General features: G+C 35.9%; 1 protein-coding gene across 1 annotated transcript; it reads left to right on the top strand.

Annotated features, from left to right (window-relative positions):
* The first annotated feature begins 41 nt into the window (after positions 1–41).
* LOC114280812 (uncharacterized) lies at positions 42–16,852 on the top strand. The gene is made up of 8 exons (XM_028223209.2): positions 42–455; positions 1,025–2,275; positions 3,925–5,290; positions 8,460–8,739; positions 12,714–12,821; positions 12,908–13,186; positions 15,271–15,414; positions 16,286–16,852. Exons 2-8 carry the CDS (start codon positions 1,078–1,080, stop codon positions 16,472–16,474), a joined length of 3,564 nt encoding a protein of 1,187 aa, XP_028079010.1. The 5' UTR covers positions 42–455; positions 1,025–1,077; the 3' UTR covers positions 16,475–16,852.
* The last annotated feature ends 765 nt before the right edge of the window (positions 16,853–17,617 follow it).

A 17,617-nucleotide genomic window follows, 5' to 3' on the forward strand; every position in this document is an offset into this window, starting at 1 on the left:
ATTTTAAAAAATGATTAATATATTTTAATTTATTAATAATTAATAATAAAATTATTTTATTTGTTTTTCGAGGCCTGTGAGGCTGTGATGTGAGAAATGCCTTTGCAGGCCGAAGGAAAGAGAAAACGCAGGAAAACCAAAAACCAAATCACACAAAACCAAAACCAAAACCAAAACCAAAACCCAAATTCACAAATCCAAAAATCACAAATTAAAAAAAGTCAAAAATCGAACCCTGCATTTGGTCGAGGATGTGTTCGAGAATGAGAGATGATGATTTTGTTTTCATACATCATTATTATTATTATTGTTGCTTGTAGTTGTTGTTGTGATGGCGATTGAGACGATGATACCCAACCACACACCCACTGTTTTCTGTTTGGTATCAGAGAAACCGCCTTTCGATTTTCTGGCCTCTGAATCTAACTCCAACCCCTTCCTTTCGATCTGTAACTGTAAGTATTTCGATCACTTCAATTTTATATTTTATTATTCTTCTTTGTTTGGTTTTGGTGTCAAATCTATTGCATTCATTTTCCATCTCTAGGGTTTCTGTCAGTATTCATGGATCTTCAAATCTGATGTCTTTTTTGATTTGTTTCGATTAACTAGCTTCCAAAATCACTCTAGGGTTTTCTATTTTCTTGCTCAGAAATGTGGGAAAAAAACGAAAGCCAGAGCTTGGTTTTCAATCTAGATTTATTTAGGTTTATTGGGTTTTTTTTTTTTTTCTTTTCCTTTTTTTTTGGGAGCTGTGAAGAGAAACATTCACTCCAGCTTCGGTGTTTGCAGCTGCGACTCGATTTGGCTTCAAATTTTTTTTCTTGAGTTTTCTGGGCCAGAGATACTCTTAATAGATCATTTATATCAAATAAAGAAAGGGATTTGTTGACTATATGAATAGTGGTTTACGACTTCTCTGTCAGCGAGGAGATTTACATGTCATTTATTTTGTTTTATTTTTATACCCTAAATAAGCATTATATGTGTTCAGAACAAGCTTTCAATTCTTGGGCTGTTTCAGGTTTTATGAAGTCCTCTTTCTAGTACCTGCTCGTTAGCTTGTACCAGTTGACAATGGCAGAATCTAGTTCAGTTGATGTCATCCTAGAGTTTTTACGAAGGAACAAATTTACAAGGGCCGAGGCTGCTTTCCGCAGTGAGCTCAATAACCGCCCTGATTTGAACGGTTTCCTTGAAAAACTCACCATTAAAGAGGAATTGGGTAAGTTATTGGAGGAAGAGAATCGGGGCAAAGCAACTACAGAAAATCAAGGGACAAGTAATCAAAATACTGGTGAAGTTTCAAAGGAGCTTATTGTCATGGAGATAGAGCATGGGTCGGGGAGAAATGGGTCTGAGAGCAAATGGAAAAACTCTGCCTCCGTTGGGGAGCGAAATAAACTGAACGAACCCATTGGAACGAGTGGCAAGAACTTTACTTTCTCTAAAGGTTTAGAAGACACCGTGCTTGATTTGTACTCGTGGAACTTCAATCCTGGTAATGGTCCTGTGGATCGTTATCGGAATGACCATAGCATCAATACAAACAACTTGTCTGAGTTCCAGGTTACTGGTCAGTCAAAGTTCCATTTGGCTGAAGTTTCAGATGCTGGCAAAGCCAATGTGAAATCTGGAGAAGAGAAAAGTTATGCTGGTGAAATGAGAACATCATGGCTTGGAAGTACCAGTAAAGCCAGTGCAGAGTCTAAGAATGAGAGGAACCAAGCTAGCGAGCTTAAGGAACTTGATCAGCTACATAAGGCAAGTGGTGCCCCCTCTAGAGACAACTTTGTGGATAACCCATGGTCTAGAAGCAATGAGCCTACAAATTCAGCATCAGAGTTGTGGAAAGATTGCTCAGTCAAAACTGTATTTCCATTCTCCAAACCGGATGCATCGACCAGTTTTGAATGTGCTGCAATCGGTGACCAGAAAGAAGGCAAGAGAAGAGCGGAGATCAGTGACATTAGGGCAGCAATCAAAGAGCAAGTGGATGAGGTTGGAAGGGCTTTATTTTTTGGAAAGACCCAGGAGAGTTCTGAGCAAAAGAATGTCAGCAGCTTAAGCTTTCCTCATGCATATGAGATTCAGAAAGAAGAATTACCTAGGTTGCCACCTGTTAAACTTAAGTCAGAGGACAAGGAATTAAGTGTCAATTGGGAGGAAAAATTTGATCGTGATGGACCTGGGTCGAAGCTTACTCCTGCTGACAATACATTCCTTATAGGGTCATATCTTGATGTTCCTGTGGGACAAGAAATCAGTTCTGCAGGTTTGTTTATTTCAATGTTTTATGTTCAGCCCATACTTACAGCTCAGTCAAATGTTTGTGTGTGTGTGTTTAATTAATAAATTAACTCAGGGTATGTTTGATAAAACTGAAAATTTGGTATGTTACAATTTATTGCTGAATTAGTTGTGCTAAAGACTTTGAAGGGCTGATTTATCACTAAAAAAAAAGAAGACGACTTTGAAGTGCTGAATTTGCAGAACTCAAACTATAAAGGGTAAATTTGTTAGTTTAATTTTACATCTTCCACTTAAGCCATTCAACACTTCGTGATAAGACAGACTTATATAATCAATTCCCCATTTTTAGTAGAATTTACCTTTTAAGTGGTAACAAATTACGTGTGATTAAATGTACTTAGAGGAAAAACTGAAATTTTCTGATCTCAGTTATCAGATAGAACCACATTTCCCTGTCAATTACGTGGCTTTCTCCAATTCTAGTTCTACTCATTGCATATTCTTGACCTCTTACCTGATTTGGCATTCCTGTGGTTTACTAATTCATCTCTCTCAGTGAACATGTTTCTTGGGTTGATTTATTTGCTGCCAATTCATGCCATTCTAACATAAGGCATTCATTTGAATTGTTGATTTCTCACCTCAAGTTATAATAATATATTGCATATTTTTAGAGGTGTTTTGTGTCTGTAGAGAATCCCCTTTGTTTCCCCCTTCTCTTTGTGTGCCAACATTTTTCATCGAGGTGCATAATTCTACACCAATCGGAATTGTACAAATTATCTCCTGAATACTTTGAGTCAGTACATCCCTGTCACAAAGTTGGTACAAGCTTATTTCTTATTGATTACATTGTCAAGTCTTATTTTGGATAATGGTGTGGTCCATGGGATTGGTTTACAAGTCAATGTGATTAATGAAGTGATTCCATTTAAATATTTCATCATTACTTTAAAATTGTATTATGAGGAATCTCTACCTTTTTTTATTTAAAGAACAACTTGAAACTTTGAATTTTTAACATTTGTCATTTTATGGTGTACAAAATTGATTGTTTTTTCAAGTTCCTCTTGGTGGCTATTGTATTACATGATTTCTCCGCACCCCTCAAAAAAAAAAAACCTCAATCATAGTCCCCCAAGTGAAGATGTTGATTAATATACTAAGAATATTATGCATTTTAATTTTATAATAAACAATTCATAAGCTCTACAACCTTTAAGACTTCTGGGGCATGTGTCTTCTTTTCCTGCTTATTTGTTCTTGTTAATATTTTAATATATATATTTGTACTATTCAGTTCCTTTAACAATATTCCTTTTTTTTTTTCCTCAAATAACTGGAAATTAATGATCATTGTTATTATTTTTGTGAAAGTTGACCTCTTTGAGTCCATCCTTTGTTTCGCCAATGTACCTTAATGATACTAATTGGTGTACTTGGCCATTTACAATGGTGTGATTATCCATAAACATTTATGTAAATGTATCTAAGTTTGTGATTAATTGTTGGTAGAAAAGAACAAGCTAGATAATTTCTGCTGTGGACCTGTTAGTTTCCTTACTTTTTGGTTCTTTTTAATCCTTGCTTTACGGTCCGTTTCATCTATCGTTTTGGCCGATCTTCTAAAACTTGAAGAAATGGCCATTAACATTTGAAATGATGATCTAGGTGGAAAAAGGGCCGGAGGAGGGAGCTGGCTGTCTGTAAGTCAGGGCATTGCGGAGGATACTTCCGATCTTGTGTCTGGTTTTGCAACTATTGGTGATGGATTGAGTGAATCTGTTGACTATCCAAATGAGTATTGGGACTCTGATGAATATGATGATGATGATGATGTGGGCTACATGAGACAACCTATTGAAGATGAGACCTGGTTTCTAGCTCATGAAATCGATTACCCAAGTGACAATGAAAAGGGAACAGGACATGGGAGTGTGCCGGACCCTCAAGAAAGGGGCCCTGCCAAAGATGAGGATGATGATCAGTCATTTGCAGAGGAGGATTCCTACTTCTCTGGAGAGCGGTATTTTGAATCTAAAAATGTTAATCCAGTTACAGCTTTAGATGATCCTATAGGCCTGTCAATGACTGAAATGTATGGGAGGACCGATGAAAATGATCTGATAGCTCAGTATGATGGACAATTGATGGATGAAGAGGAACTGAATTTGATGCGTGCAGAACCGGTCTGGCAAGGTTTTGTCACTCAGACAAATGAATTCATCATGTTAGGGGCGGGGAAAGTTCAGAATGAATGTGGAAGGCCTCGTCTGGATGATATTTGTATGGATGATGATCAGCATGGTTCAGTGAGATCTATCGGTGTGGGGATCAACAGTGATGCTGCCGATATGGGCAGTGAGGTTCGAGAAAGTTTGGTTGGTGGTAGTAGTGAGGGGGACTTGGAGTACTTTCAAGATCATGATATTGGTATCAGTGGATCCAGGCATTCCGTGCATCTCTCAGATAGGAAATATGTTGAGAGATCAAACAGGGATAAAAAGAGAACAAATAAACATGACTCTGACAAGTATGTAATGGGTAATGACAAGGGTGCAGGGAAACAGGAAAAAAATCATACAGATGGAGGATTTTCATTCCCCCCTCCGAGAGATGGGCAGTTGGTGCAGACTGGATCTAGTAAATCTTTATGGTCGAACAAGTGCAATGCTGTTATTGGTGATGAACTTGATGGCTGTTTGAATACTGAGATTGGGGCAGATGACATGCTTGCTCAATGGAGGCGGAAAAGCAGTGATTCTTCACCTGTCAAGAGTTCAAGGGATGAAAACAATGCCAATGCTGTAGTATCGGAAAATTCTTCCCCATCGACAATCTCCGATTATCGTTATGCTGAAAAAGATCATGACAAGAAAGAAGAGGATGAAAGAGCTGCTTGTACAAGAGAAGAAGATTTTGGGGCATCACTGGAGGATGAAGAGGCAGTTGCCGTGCAAGAGCAAGTAAAGCAGATAAAGGTTCAGGAGGAGGAGTTTGAAACTTTCAATCTTAAGATTGTCCACAGGAAAAACAGGTAAACCTTTGTTCATATACGAATTCGTTTGAACTAAAAAATAATAACTCCTGGTTATTATTTTGCAATTTTCTGCTTTTGTTTTGGACTTCTATAATCTGAAAGATTTAAGCAACAGTTGAACTAAAAGATATACATCCTCTTCATTTAGTTTCACATTAAGCTTTGGGCTTCTACTCGTTGAAAAGTTAAAAATTAGTTTATGGGATGTGTATGAGATTCTGATAATTTTGTTTGTTCTTGTTTTAAACAAAATACGTTGGCTTTTTCTTGTAGAAGGATGAAAACTAGGACTGCTTAGCTAAGCATAACCTATTTCTCTATTGCATTGACTTAGGTGAGGTATTGGTTGTGGTTATATGTCTCAGAATTGGATTGATCTAATTCTCATGTCAAGGACACTAGGACACGGCTACGTTTCATATTTCTTAAATGCTTACTTTCATTTTTTAAGGGTAAAATGATGGCTACAAACTAAAATATAGCATTGAATATGTATGTATGTATATATATATTAAAGTGGAAGTCTTATGCGTAGTTGTATAGTAAACTTGACTACTTATACATACTTTTTGGGTGCATTTCCAACTAGGCATGTCAAACACATATCCTATACCCTCTTACCCAATTGTTAAGTTTCTGACATGCTAGAACACGAACATGGACACGGTCATGGATACGAATACGGATACAGATTTGATGATACAATAAAACCTAAAAAATAGGATACCAGTACTGCTAGGGTATGTTTGTAAATTTTTGTTTTTATTTTTAAAAATTATTAGGTAGTGAGTTACACGTCCGCAAGTCTCCAACGAGTATCGGTATTTGATACGGATACGATGCAGATACATCTCCCTTTTTGAAGTATCCGTGCTTTGGAGTATGTAAGATAGACCTATGAAGAATATGTTTTAGCTTGTTCACTAGTCAAACTTTGAATGTGAAGTGCATTTAGAAGTGACAGGTATTGAATCATTCGTTTCCCATGTCCTTTGGGCCTCAAGCTAGCAACTAAAGTGAGCCTCGTATTGGGCACCAGAGGCGGAATAAAGGTGTCCTATGTAGTTTCATTCTCTTTATCAAACTCCAAGAGTAACAAAATGAAGCCGGATTTTATTCTAAATTGAAATACAGTTTCTCTGAAGTATTCTAAATGAAATACAGTTTCTGTGAAGTACTGATATTTTTTACTTATTAGTTTGACACTAGAGAAAAGTGGAAGTGCAGGCACATGATTAATCTAATTAAAAAATTGGAAAATAATGTGGTTATAAGATTTTCCCAATGAAAGAGGGAGCGAGAAGGGGGGGGGGGGGGGGGATGTACTTCTATACACAGAAAGAAACAAAAAGTATACACATAAAAGGGGGTTGAGATTGATAGACTGAAGTATAGAGAGAAAATTTGTACAGTGGAGGAGGAGATTTGTACTTTCATGTGCTTGAGAAGCCCACTCAATTTTGCCAAAGACTGAAAGTATAACAAAAATTTATAAATGAGAAGGAAAACTGAGGGTACTAGAAAGTAAAAGACACATAAAAGGGGGGAGAGTGATAGATTAGCATTAGCTACAGTACAATGATATAAGTCTCATTTGTTATTGCATCATTGTTCTCATTTTTGTTTTTGGTTTTCATCTTTTGAGTCTTTGGAAATAAAAACAATCAGAAGCTTCAATATATAGTGGGTGTTTGGAAAGTTGCTATTTTAATAGGCTATTTTAGTAGGCTAAATTTTTGTGTTTGGGAAGATGATTAGATTTTTTTGTAGTTGGATGTGATGTTTGTGACAAAAAAAGTGAAATGATTATGGATTTAATGTGACATTTTGTCTTATTAGTTATTTTAGCCTATTTTGTCTTTTTGTGGATTTTACCCCAAATGAGGCTAAAATCTCACTTCCCAAACAGCCCCATATAGTCTTCTTGAACTTTTTTTTTATAATCAATTTCATATTTTTATGACTTTGAATTTTTTTGAAGTTGGAAGAGAATTTAAACTACTCCCTTGAAATGACCTATTTTTAGGAAATGCCTTTCTTGTATCTTTTTATTTTTATTTTTCTCCTATTCAAGAATAAAAAAATACTTTTCAAAGATGATACCAAATGGGCTCTAAATTCTTATTAGTGCAAAAGGGGAAATATAATGATCATCCCATACTTTAGTAATCTGTCAAAAGGCTTTAAAAAGGTGATTATATGCTCCAATGAGGTTCAAAATGGTAAAAAAAATAATTTCCTCAAAAAAAGTTAAACGAAAGGGAACTGATTACAAATATAGATTATTTTTTAAAGCTACGATGTCAATAGGTTATTTCTCTATTTTATTATTGCCGCCCTAATCTATATTCTTCTATTATTTTATTTTTCCAAACAAAACTATTATTTTATTGGGTAAATTACATCGACATCCCTTGAGGTTTGGTAAAAATACAATAAACCCCACAGGTTTTGAGGATTGATAATTAAGGAAAGAAAATTAAGAGGAAGGGGAAACAAAGGCTTGACACAAAATAGAGAAATGGAGAAGTGAGGAGAGGGAAATTGTAAAAGGGGGAGAGGGACTAGAAATATGAGATGTGGGCCATGGAGAATAAATAAAGAGGAGCTTGAAACAAAATGATATTTGCCTAAGAAAGCCATAGGTTTAGAGGATTTTGTAACTTAGCTGGATGGTAGAAAGGTCCAAAAACATTACCCCGACAAGTTTGTCAAACAAAAGGGAGTATCAACTCCCTTTTAATTTGAGTATAGTACTATACATCCACGGGAGGATTCTGATTGGTTGTGATTTTGAGTTTAGGGTTATCAAGCTTGAGGTATTGCATGAGTGGTGGTTATGTTCTATAGGAAGGTTTCCTTTGCATATTTAATGTAATAAAATGTGATTAGTAATTTGTTGTGGATATATGTTGTTTTGTTAGTGGCAGTACCTTCGATTTTGGATGATGAATTTCCCTCATCAGAATTTAGCTCTTGTAGTTCCTTAAGCATATGTGTAGACTTTCTTGCGCATCTTTTTTTCCTCGTTTTTTTTTTTTGTTGTGTGCGCGTGCGCTGCCAACAAGAAAAGATCCGCCACCTTTTCAACTCATCATTCTTTTCCACCGATTTTGTTTGGAACTTAAGCTTGTTTTCTTGCCTGATTCTTGTCTTTGTTGCTCAGAACTGGCTTCGAGGAGGACAAAAATTTCCATGTTGTTTTAAATTCAGTCATAGCTGGGCGCTATCATGTTACTGAGTATCTTGGATCTGCTGCATTCAGCAAAGCCATTCAAGCTCATGACCTACATACTGGCATGGATGTTTGTGTGAAGATAATAAAGAACAACAAAGATTTCTTTGATCAGAGTCTTGATGAGATAAAGCTGCTTAAGCTTGTCAACAAGCATGATCCCGGTGACAAGTATCATATTCTCCGATTGTATGATTACTTTTATTATCGAGTAAGTAAATAGCAATTGGCATGTTCCTCTGTCTCGGTTATTTATTCTTTAAATAGCAATTGGCATGTTCCTCTGTTCTTTGCTAGTTTGATGTAGTTTCTGTACTTTATGTAGTTGTTCCATCCTTTTCCTGTCCTGGCAGGCAATTTAGGCTGGGTGGCTTGCATCGTTACTGTTACTCACCTCGATTTAGCTCCACCATAACATCTTGTTCCCTATACAATAACTGTCTTGAATTTTGGGAAGACTTGACAGTCAGTATGCACTGCTACTTTTAGAGAGTATTTATTTAGTGAGAGCAATATGATAAAGCAGTGCTTGGTTTGTTGTTGATTTGCAATGACTTGATGAATTCTTAAGTAAAAAGAACACATCTTTGGCTAGAATTGTGCTTCATGATGGGTTTTTCTAACCTTTCAGTGCAGGTTACAGTGGAGATTTCATATTATTCTTAATATTACTTGTGTGACTTCCATAGTTTTGGTTTAAAATCTGTTGCTGTTTTTAAATTTTATTTTTCTAGATTATTTCATTTTCTTGTACGTTGTGATTTCTACTTTCTTGTTGAATTTCTCCTTTTCAGTTGTTTCTCTTGATGAAATTAAGGGGGTGTTTGGCAAGAAAAAATTTAGCCTTTTTTAAGCTAAAATACACAAAAAGACAAAATAGGCTAAAATTGCTAATAAGACAAAATGTCACATCAAACCCATAATCATTTCACTTTTTCTTTGACAAACATCACATCCAACTATAAAAAAATCCAATAACACAAATTTTAGCCTACTGAAATAGCCAAAAACTAAAATAGCCTACTAAAATAGCAACTTCCCAAACACCTAATAAGTTCCATCAGAATATATAAAGCATGAAAATATTTGTATCCTCTAGATTTTAATTTTTTCACACTTTTTTTCTTAGTTTTTTTGAACCAGACTTTGAGTTGAAAAAGTCCTTTTGCATATTTTGGGTTATGCCCTTGATGTTTGGAGAGTTTTTGATTTTACTCTTGTTATAGCTTCCAGGCCTAAACAAGTTTGAGTGTGAGGAGGACCTGAATTTAGTATAGCAGAAGCATAAGACTGTGCAGTGCCAATATCAGAGCATATGCCTGAGTTGTCCATACATCTCTTATATCCAACCCAGTAACATCCAAATATACATAAGCACATATGATACATAAATGGCTGTGGCAAAAAATCCTATACAAAGAAATACACATCCACAAGTGTTTGATGGGGATAAAAAAGGCATTGGATAAAGATTTAGTAATTTATTTTGGCATTGTTTTATATTTATTGAATTTTATTATTTTTTTAGGTTTTATTGAGATTTAATTGTTGTAGTGTTTTATTTTTGGTAAATTTAATTTAATTAGGGTTTCCTAGGATGCGTATATATGGCTTTATGAAATAGCTTTAGGTTGTGTTTGGTTGGAGGATTTGGGAAGGGATAAGGAAAGGGAAAGGGAAAGGGTGTGTGAAACTAAGTGAAATGTAGGTAAATTTTATTCACATTTCAACTACCTTTTCCCTTTCCCTTTCTGTTTCCAAATCCCTTTCCAAATCGCCCAACCAAACACAGCCTTAGGAGATTAGACTTTTATGAATATTGATTGTTTATTATTGAGATTGAGATATTATTTTGGGATTTTGTTCCCTGTTCTTCCTCCTACTTCTTGTCTTCCTTTTGGTGCTGCATAAATTTCAATTTTATAATATCAGCATCACAGGAACCCCAAACACGTGACATGATGAAGCAAACCACACCAAACAAACAAACCAAGCAAAGCACATATGCCAACAGTGTGTGAAAACCACTTATCACCTTTCTCGAGAGTCACCATGAACATGCAAGAAAGCTTAGACCTGCCAAAGCTTGTTTACAAAACCACAGCCTTGCACCCAGGCACCACTTCCAATCAATCCAAACTGAAAGTTGTGATTCACAATGGCAATCCGAGGCTGAACCCCATATATAAGCATCACTCGTCCCCGCAGCCGTGATCACAATGCACTAACTCAAGCTATGAAGAAGGGAAAAAAGGGCAACACTAGTGTAGCCAAAGTCTGAGAACCATGTAGCCTGCAAGGATAAAAGACAATGGCCAACATCAACCTTCATTAAGCTATCTTGATCCAAAGATACAATATCATAGCCTTTTTGGACCAAGAGAAGCAACCACAACTTGCAAATCACAACAACCTCCATTACACAAGAACCACTCCTCGATCTCATAAATAACCCAAATGAGCATCCAAAAAGAGATAGGAACCGCATAATGTGAAGCGAAGTCCCACGTTGATTTGCTACTAAAGTAATATGCAATGTAAAAGCGTGAGGGCACTCTCACCTTTTGAGCTAACTTTTGGGGTTGAGTTCTACCCAAGACTGTGTAACATGGTATTAGAGCCGAAGTACCAATGATGGGTAGGGTGCATGTCCCTGGCTTGCACGTCCCAGGTGTTGATGAGTGAGAATGCTGGGCATGAGGGAGGGTGTGAAGCGGAGGCCCACATCGCTTGGCTACTAAAGTAATATGTAGTATAAAAGCATTAGGGCACCCTCACCTTTTGAGCTAGCTTTTGGGGTTGAGTTCTACCCAAGACTGTGTAACACATAGACCCTCAAGTTTAAGCAAGAAGTAGAGTTCCCAAGCCTAAATCAAACGTTTCTCACATTGAAGCCCTTCATCAAAAGATTGAGAGTATCAGTCCAAGCTTGCCCAAACATAGCCTAAAAATCGACAACGAAGGATAAGAGGGCTAGAACAAAGGAAAGTATAGACACAAAAGCGTCCAACTAGTACAAACACAATAGGGATTGAGGGCACATAGAATAGCCTAGGGTTGAGAGTGTATATTTGAGCATATATTGTTAGAAATGTATGTTTTGCTTAGTTGTGATAGAAATGTTAAATTAAAGGGTAAATTACACTCCTATTTTTTAGAAAAAAATATAGCAAGCCCCACAGTTTTGGCATAATTACATTGATCTCCTTTTTAGTAAGGCTAAAAAGACCGAAACTAATGCAGATGTTGTGAAGACATAAAAATAAATACGGTAAAATATACATTTTAGTGTAAAAGAGATAAAAACGTAATTTTTCTATTCATATAACTAACAAATTTATGATGAAAATGGGGCCAGGTGTTATGTAAATTAAAACATTAAGGGAGCTCAATGTAATTATGTCAAAGGTGTGGGACTTTCTATGTTTTGTCCAAACCTTAAGGGGGGTAAGTATAATTTACCCTATGTTAAAATATGAACAAATATTAGAGATTTGTGTCAATTGCAAAATATATTTTTAAATATAAAAAAAAAAATATTATTTGAATACAAAGTTCTAGAATAAATATGATTTAACTTTTCCTATAATCGATGAATGTCACAATTTTTCTCTTACTTGGTAGCTTTTCTTTTGTTTCTTTAAATTCACATGTTCGAGAGGTTCCATTCCACTTTCTCAATGGGAATGCAGTTCTAATGAGATTCTTACACTGAATTGTGGAATTGCGGTTCCTGAGTAGGAGGTTCTTGCAATTAAATCCTAATTTTCAAAGTACACTGATGTGTCACCCCCAGTAGGAGGTTCTTGCAATTAAATCCTAATTTTCGAAGTACGTTGTTAGTTTGGCTTCTGCGCTGTTAGTCTGTTACACATAACGATGAATGTGTTTCTTTTTTCTTTTTCTTTTTTCGCTATCTTTTTTCTCCTTGTTCAATGAAAGCTGCATTTACTAGAGGCTTAGTTTTTATTTTTCTTCTTGAAGGAGACTGGAGAGTGCATATCACGTATGTTCACAAGTATGATAGCATGTTTTCTTATAAATACATTTGCTTGTAATGCATGACCCTTGGTGATGTCATGTGAATGTCTCATTTATGTTGTGTATGGATTTGGTCTTGCATTTTTTTTTTGGGCGTCCAGAATGATCAATTCTTAGTGCATGACAAGTGATTTTTGTGTGCAGGAGCATTTATTAATTGTCTGTGAACTTCTCAAGGCAAATTTATATGAGTTTCATAAATTTAATAGAGAATCTGGAGGGGAGGTTTACTTCACAATGCCAAGACTGCAGGTTTGTAGGGTGACATTGTTCTGAGGGCTTTTCATCCCACTAACAAGCTACTGGTTAATTACTTGTTTTTCAATTTTTATGTGTAGTCTATCACCATCCAGTGTCTGGAGGCACTACAATTCTTGCATGGTCTTGGTCTCATACACTGTGATCTGAAACCTGAGAATATTTTGGTGAAGAGCTACAGTAGATGTGAAGTGAAGGTCATTGATCTTGGAAGCAGTTGCTTTGAAACAGATCATCTCTGCTCATATGTTCAATCTCGGTCATATCGTGCACCAGAGGTTATCTTGGGACTTCCATATGATAAAAAGATAGATATCTGGTCGCTCGGCTGCATCTTGGCTGAGCTTTGTACTGGCAATGTGAGTTCTTTGATCCATTATTTATACTGCCTCCTTTTCACATTTTACCGGATTTACAGTGACTGGGTTGTCTCCTTTGTAATGAAATGTTATTCTTAGAATTTGCTTAGAAAGTATCTTTTGAAGGTTCGGAACATCATATGTTCTTATTTGAAGAATGAGTGTGCTCACCCTCCTATAAACATAGTGAAAGAAAACTTACGAGTTAACTTGAAACTTGAAAGAGACGTCTGCACTTCAATAACATATCCTCAGTTCTATTTTAGAATTAACTCGGTTTCCTTATCATAAATTGAAGCTAATGATAATGTGCTGGTGAGTAACAGTTGGTTGTGGAACTATCTACAGCTAGAATTTGAGAACTGAACAACAGTGGAAGTTAGTATGCCTAGGATGATGTGGTCTTTCTGATTGTGGTAACATTGACAATTGCATAGGTGTAACTGGATCATCCACTCACTTTGATTTCTAAGAAATTCAGGACTACTAGAATTTCCTTTTCTACTTGTTAGAGAGGTCTTGGAGCACTTGCTTGTCATATTTCTGTTTTATTTCATTTCGATTTCTAGAGAATAAAGGATAGTAAGATATTGAAAGTTGAAGTTGTATTTTTTGCTTATTTGTTATTTATAGTGTAGTATATGGGTATTTTAGACGTTACAGCTAATTAGGATTTGTTAGCTTTTATTTGGTGTAAATCAACTCTCGTATTTTTTTAGATTGTGGGTTAGGACAACTCTCTCTCTCTCTCTACACGTTGTATTTGCTTTTGTGGTATCAGAGCAATAGATTCCTCTTCGGAGCAATCACAGACCAGTATAGTGCAGCACCTAGTCTTCTCCCTCTCTGTCAGCAATCGCAGCTCATCACAACCCTTCATTGTACTCTGTTGCATTGCATGTTGCCTTACCAAGCTCGATCATTGTAGATGAACTCCTCGACCTCCCCTGCAGTGGCAACAAGTTTCTCTTGCTATTACAAGTTGCTCTTTTGCAACCCCTAGAAGGAATTTTAACAATACTAATGTGACCAATAAATACTAAATTTTTACAAGTGTGTCCCATTACAAATGTTTGCGAGCCTAATGAGGCAGGTTGGGTCTTGTTTGAACTTGACTCATTTATTAAATAACCTGAAAAACTAGGTTTGAGCTCATTCGTTAAATTATTAAACGAGCTTGGTATTGAGTCAAGCCCAAACTACTCTGTTCATTTGCAGCCCTTATTTACATACTATCATTGTTTGCTTCACATAAGATATAAGTACCTTCATACACATAATAGGTTTTTAATTGTACAAAAAAATAAAAACGGAAGTCAAGGTAAAAAAATCGGGCACTAGATTAAATAACTTGTTATGTAAGCCTAGTATAGATATAGAGTATTGGTGCTGGAAAATACTGATATTATTCTATAGGAATTGAAGTTTGTATCTTCTGGTTCCCATAATCAAAATGCATGAGATTCATTCACTGTGCACATCGTAAAAGCAATAAAGTGGGAATTATGAAAGGTTCCAAACGGGTGTTTTTTATGCTGTATATTAATTCATTGCAATTTTCTTATGGCCACGGTGGTCACAATATGGATGATTAAAGCTATAGGATTTCACTTGAGATTAAAGATATGTGATGTTGAGAACTAGCTTGCTGACGTTGAATGTTATACAATGTCATATTGTTGTCATCTATATTGTAATTTTGGTTTAGTTATGCATCCAACGTATTGACTTGCTGATTAGAGCCTAAGATAGAGTAACTGAAATCTACAGGTTATGTTCAACTTCAATGTGGTATTTATATTTCCTTTGTCAATAATGATACTTATCTAATCACTTGTAATCTTGTACATTGAGTTTCTTCCTGCCCTTCTCCTTTGTTTGAGGAATAATACATTTGCCATTTATGTGCAAGGTATGTTGAGTGTCTTTGGAACAATTTACCTGCATCTATTACTCCAACAAAAAAGAAAGAAAGAGAAGGAAACTAAATAATCTTATCTGCATCTTATGATGATCAGTTTTCCTGGCATTAATTTTTTGTGATCGTCAGTGTATTACGGTAAATGAATTTCACTGTGGTGTAGGTTCTCTTCCAAAATGATTCACCTGCCACGTTACTTGCTCGGGTGATTGGGATCATAAGTCCCATTGATCAGGACATGCTTGCAAAAGGACGGGATACATACAAATATTTCACCAAAAATCACATGCTTTATGAACGAAACCAGGTAATAGTCCTTTTTGCTTGTTTTATGTTTTCCTCTATATACTGTCTTTTGGTTCACTTTAGGAGTCAACTAGCTTATCATCCTTAAAAGTGCATTTGATTTTGATTATGGAAAATGTTATAGGCCCCAAATTTTCTACCAAATAAATGTGGATTCCACCCCCATGTGAGACATTTGGTAATTTATTTGGTAGAAATTTTGGTATTCCTAGCATTACCCTTTGATTATGCTTGTTTGATAATCTATCTAAGAAGAATGTGTGGTTGAGTTGGTGTTCAACAATGGGACAACAAAACTTGTCTGGCAAGTGTTAAATTTATTGAAACAGACATTATGTTCCACTTCATACTTTTTTGACTCACTGCTGTGAATAGGAGTGTATTGTTTTATATGTATGCATGTGTTTCTCTGTGTATCTCCTATATTTTTGTGCTGAACACATTGGGGATACTTCATGGACATGCATGTCCTGTCTTGACAAGCCGATAGACACCTTGAAGGATTTTTATTTTTCATAATAAATCTAATTTAGGATCAAAGTAAAATATATGGAAATAAAGAGTAGGGAAAGTTGGGGGGGGGGGGGGGGGGGGTGGAATACCCCTACATATAAATTGGTTCCTCTCATATCTTTGTGCCTAAATTTATATTCATATTATACATAGGAAAATAAGTCAATATCCTAATTTTTTGAAAATCATTGCCCCGCGTCTGTATCTGTTTTCATGCCCATATCCGTGTTAGATTGTGGCAAGAGGTAAAATGCACAAAATTTATTTGGAATGAAATGTGGATGTTACTCCTGATGCAGTTGGCACACTGTTTTCACTTAATGACAGTGGTGCATTTTTTTTTTTTTTTATTTCCTCAGGACACCAACAGACTGGAATACCTAATCCCCAAAAAGACATCCTTAAGGCACCGGTTGCCAATGGGGGACCAAGGCTTCATCGACTTTGTTGCTCATCTGCTTGAAATAAACCCTAAGAAGCGCCCTTCTGCATCAGAGGCTCTGAAACACCCATGGCTTGCATACCCTTATGAACCCATTTCATCCTGAACAGTGATTTCCTCGGTGCAGATGGCTGTTTTGGGTGGTGTTATGAAGGGAAGGAGGTCCCAGTTGGTTCTCAATTGAAATTGGTTTCATTAAACTAATCTTCAGTGGAATTTACTTGTACCTGTGCTTGCGAATGCATTGAAGGTGTGATTGGTTTTATTGGTGGTTAATCTCACTCTCTTTCCTTCCCCATTATCAGGTTGTATTCCAATTAACCACAACCGAGAATGTAATTTATTTTTTTGCACGCATTGTGTAATTCTAGGGGTTTTTTTCTTGGTCATTTGCTTTGTGTTGTCTCTGGTGGAAGGGAGATCTTCAATCTTGTTGTACATGATGTGATAATTCTTTTAGGTTATCTAGTATTAGCTTGTGAAATAGTTGCTTATCCAATTTTGGTCGACTCACGACGCTTTTGCTGCAGTGCATCAGATTGGAGCTTGCTTAGTGAGAGTGTGTGTTGATTTGTCATGTGGTTTTGATATATTGTTGCCATGTAAGGGGTCCTGGGCTTTTTCTATATTCAGGCGCATGTCATGGTTCCAACCTATTTGAGTTAGGACTTAAGGTTCTTTTTTATCTCTTTTTTTTCTCAGAGCCTTGTATTATTCACTTCATTCTGGTTTCGTAATTTTATTTGGATTGTTAGGTGTGATACCTCCTTTTTAACTTTAGAGATCTTAGAGCATCTCTAGGTGGTTGATTTCAAAACAGGGAGTCTGAGTGTTAAATTTTCACTTGCATTAGGGCAGAAATAATGTCTCATTTTGTGTTTTTCACTTGTACATTTAGACTGATTCATTCGACTTCATCGCCACCATACAAATTCATAGTAAAGATGTGTATAGAATTGGTATATACAAAAATACTTAAAAAATTATTGTATATTTCAGATTTAACTTATATATTGTAAGATTTATATATAAAATGAGTTTAAGCATTACAACAACTTTGCTTAGAATATTTTAGATGTTATTGGTATAATGTTCCATATCCATCATTAATCCTTGCATGTTGGTAAAAATATGGCTCGAATTCTTTTGGGTTTATTGGTATTTGATGGGCTCACTTTGGAGTCTACCACTGATAATTTTAAACACACCCCTAAAAAAAAATAATCAATAATAATAATATTAATGATAA

This window comes from Camellia sinensis, chromosome 15, assembly GCF_055761805.1.
Source record: "Camellia sinensis isolate YWXY chromosome 15, ASM5576180v1, whole genome shotgun sequence".
Taxonomy (NCBI): domain Eukaryota; kingdom Viridiplantae; phylum Streptophyta; class Magnoliopsida; order Ericales; family Theaceae; genus Camellia; species Camellia sinensis.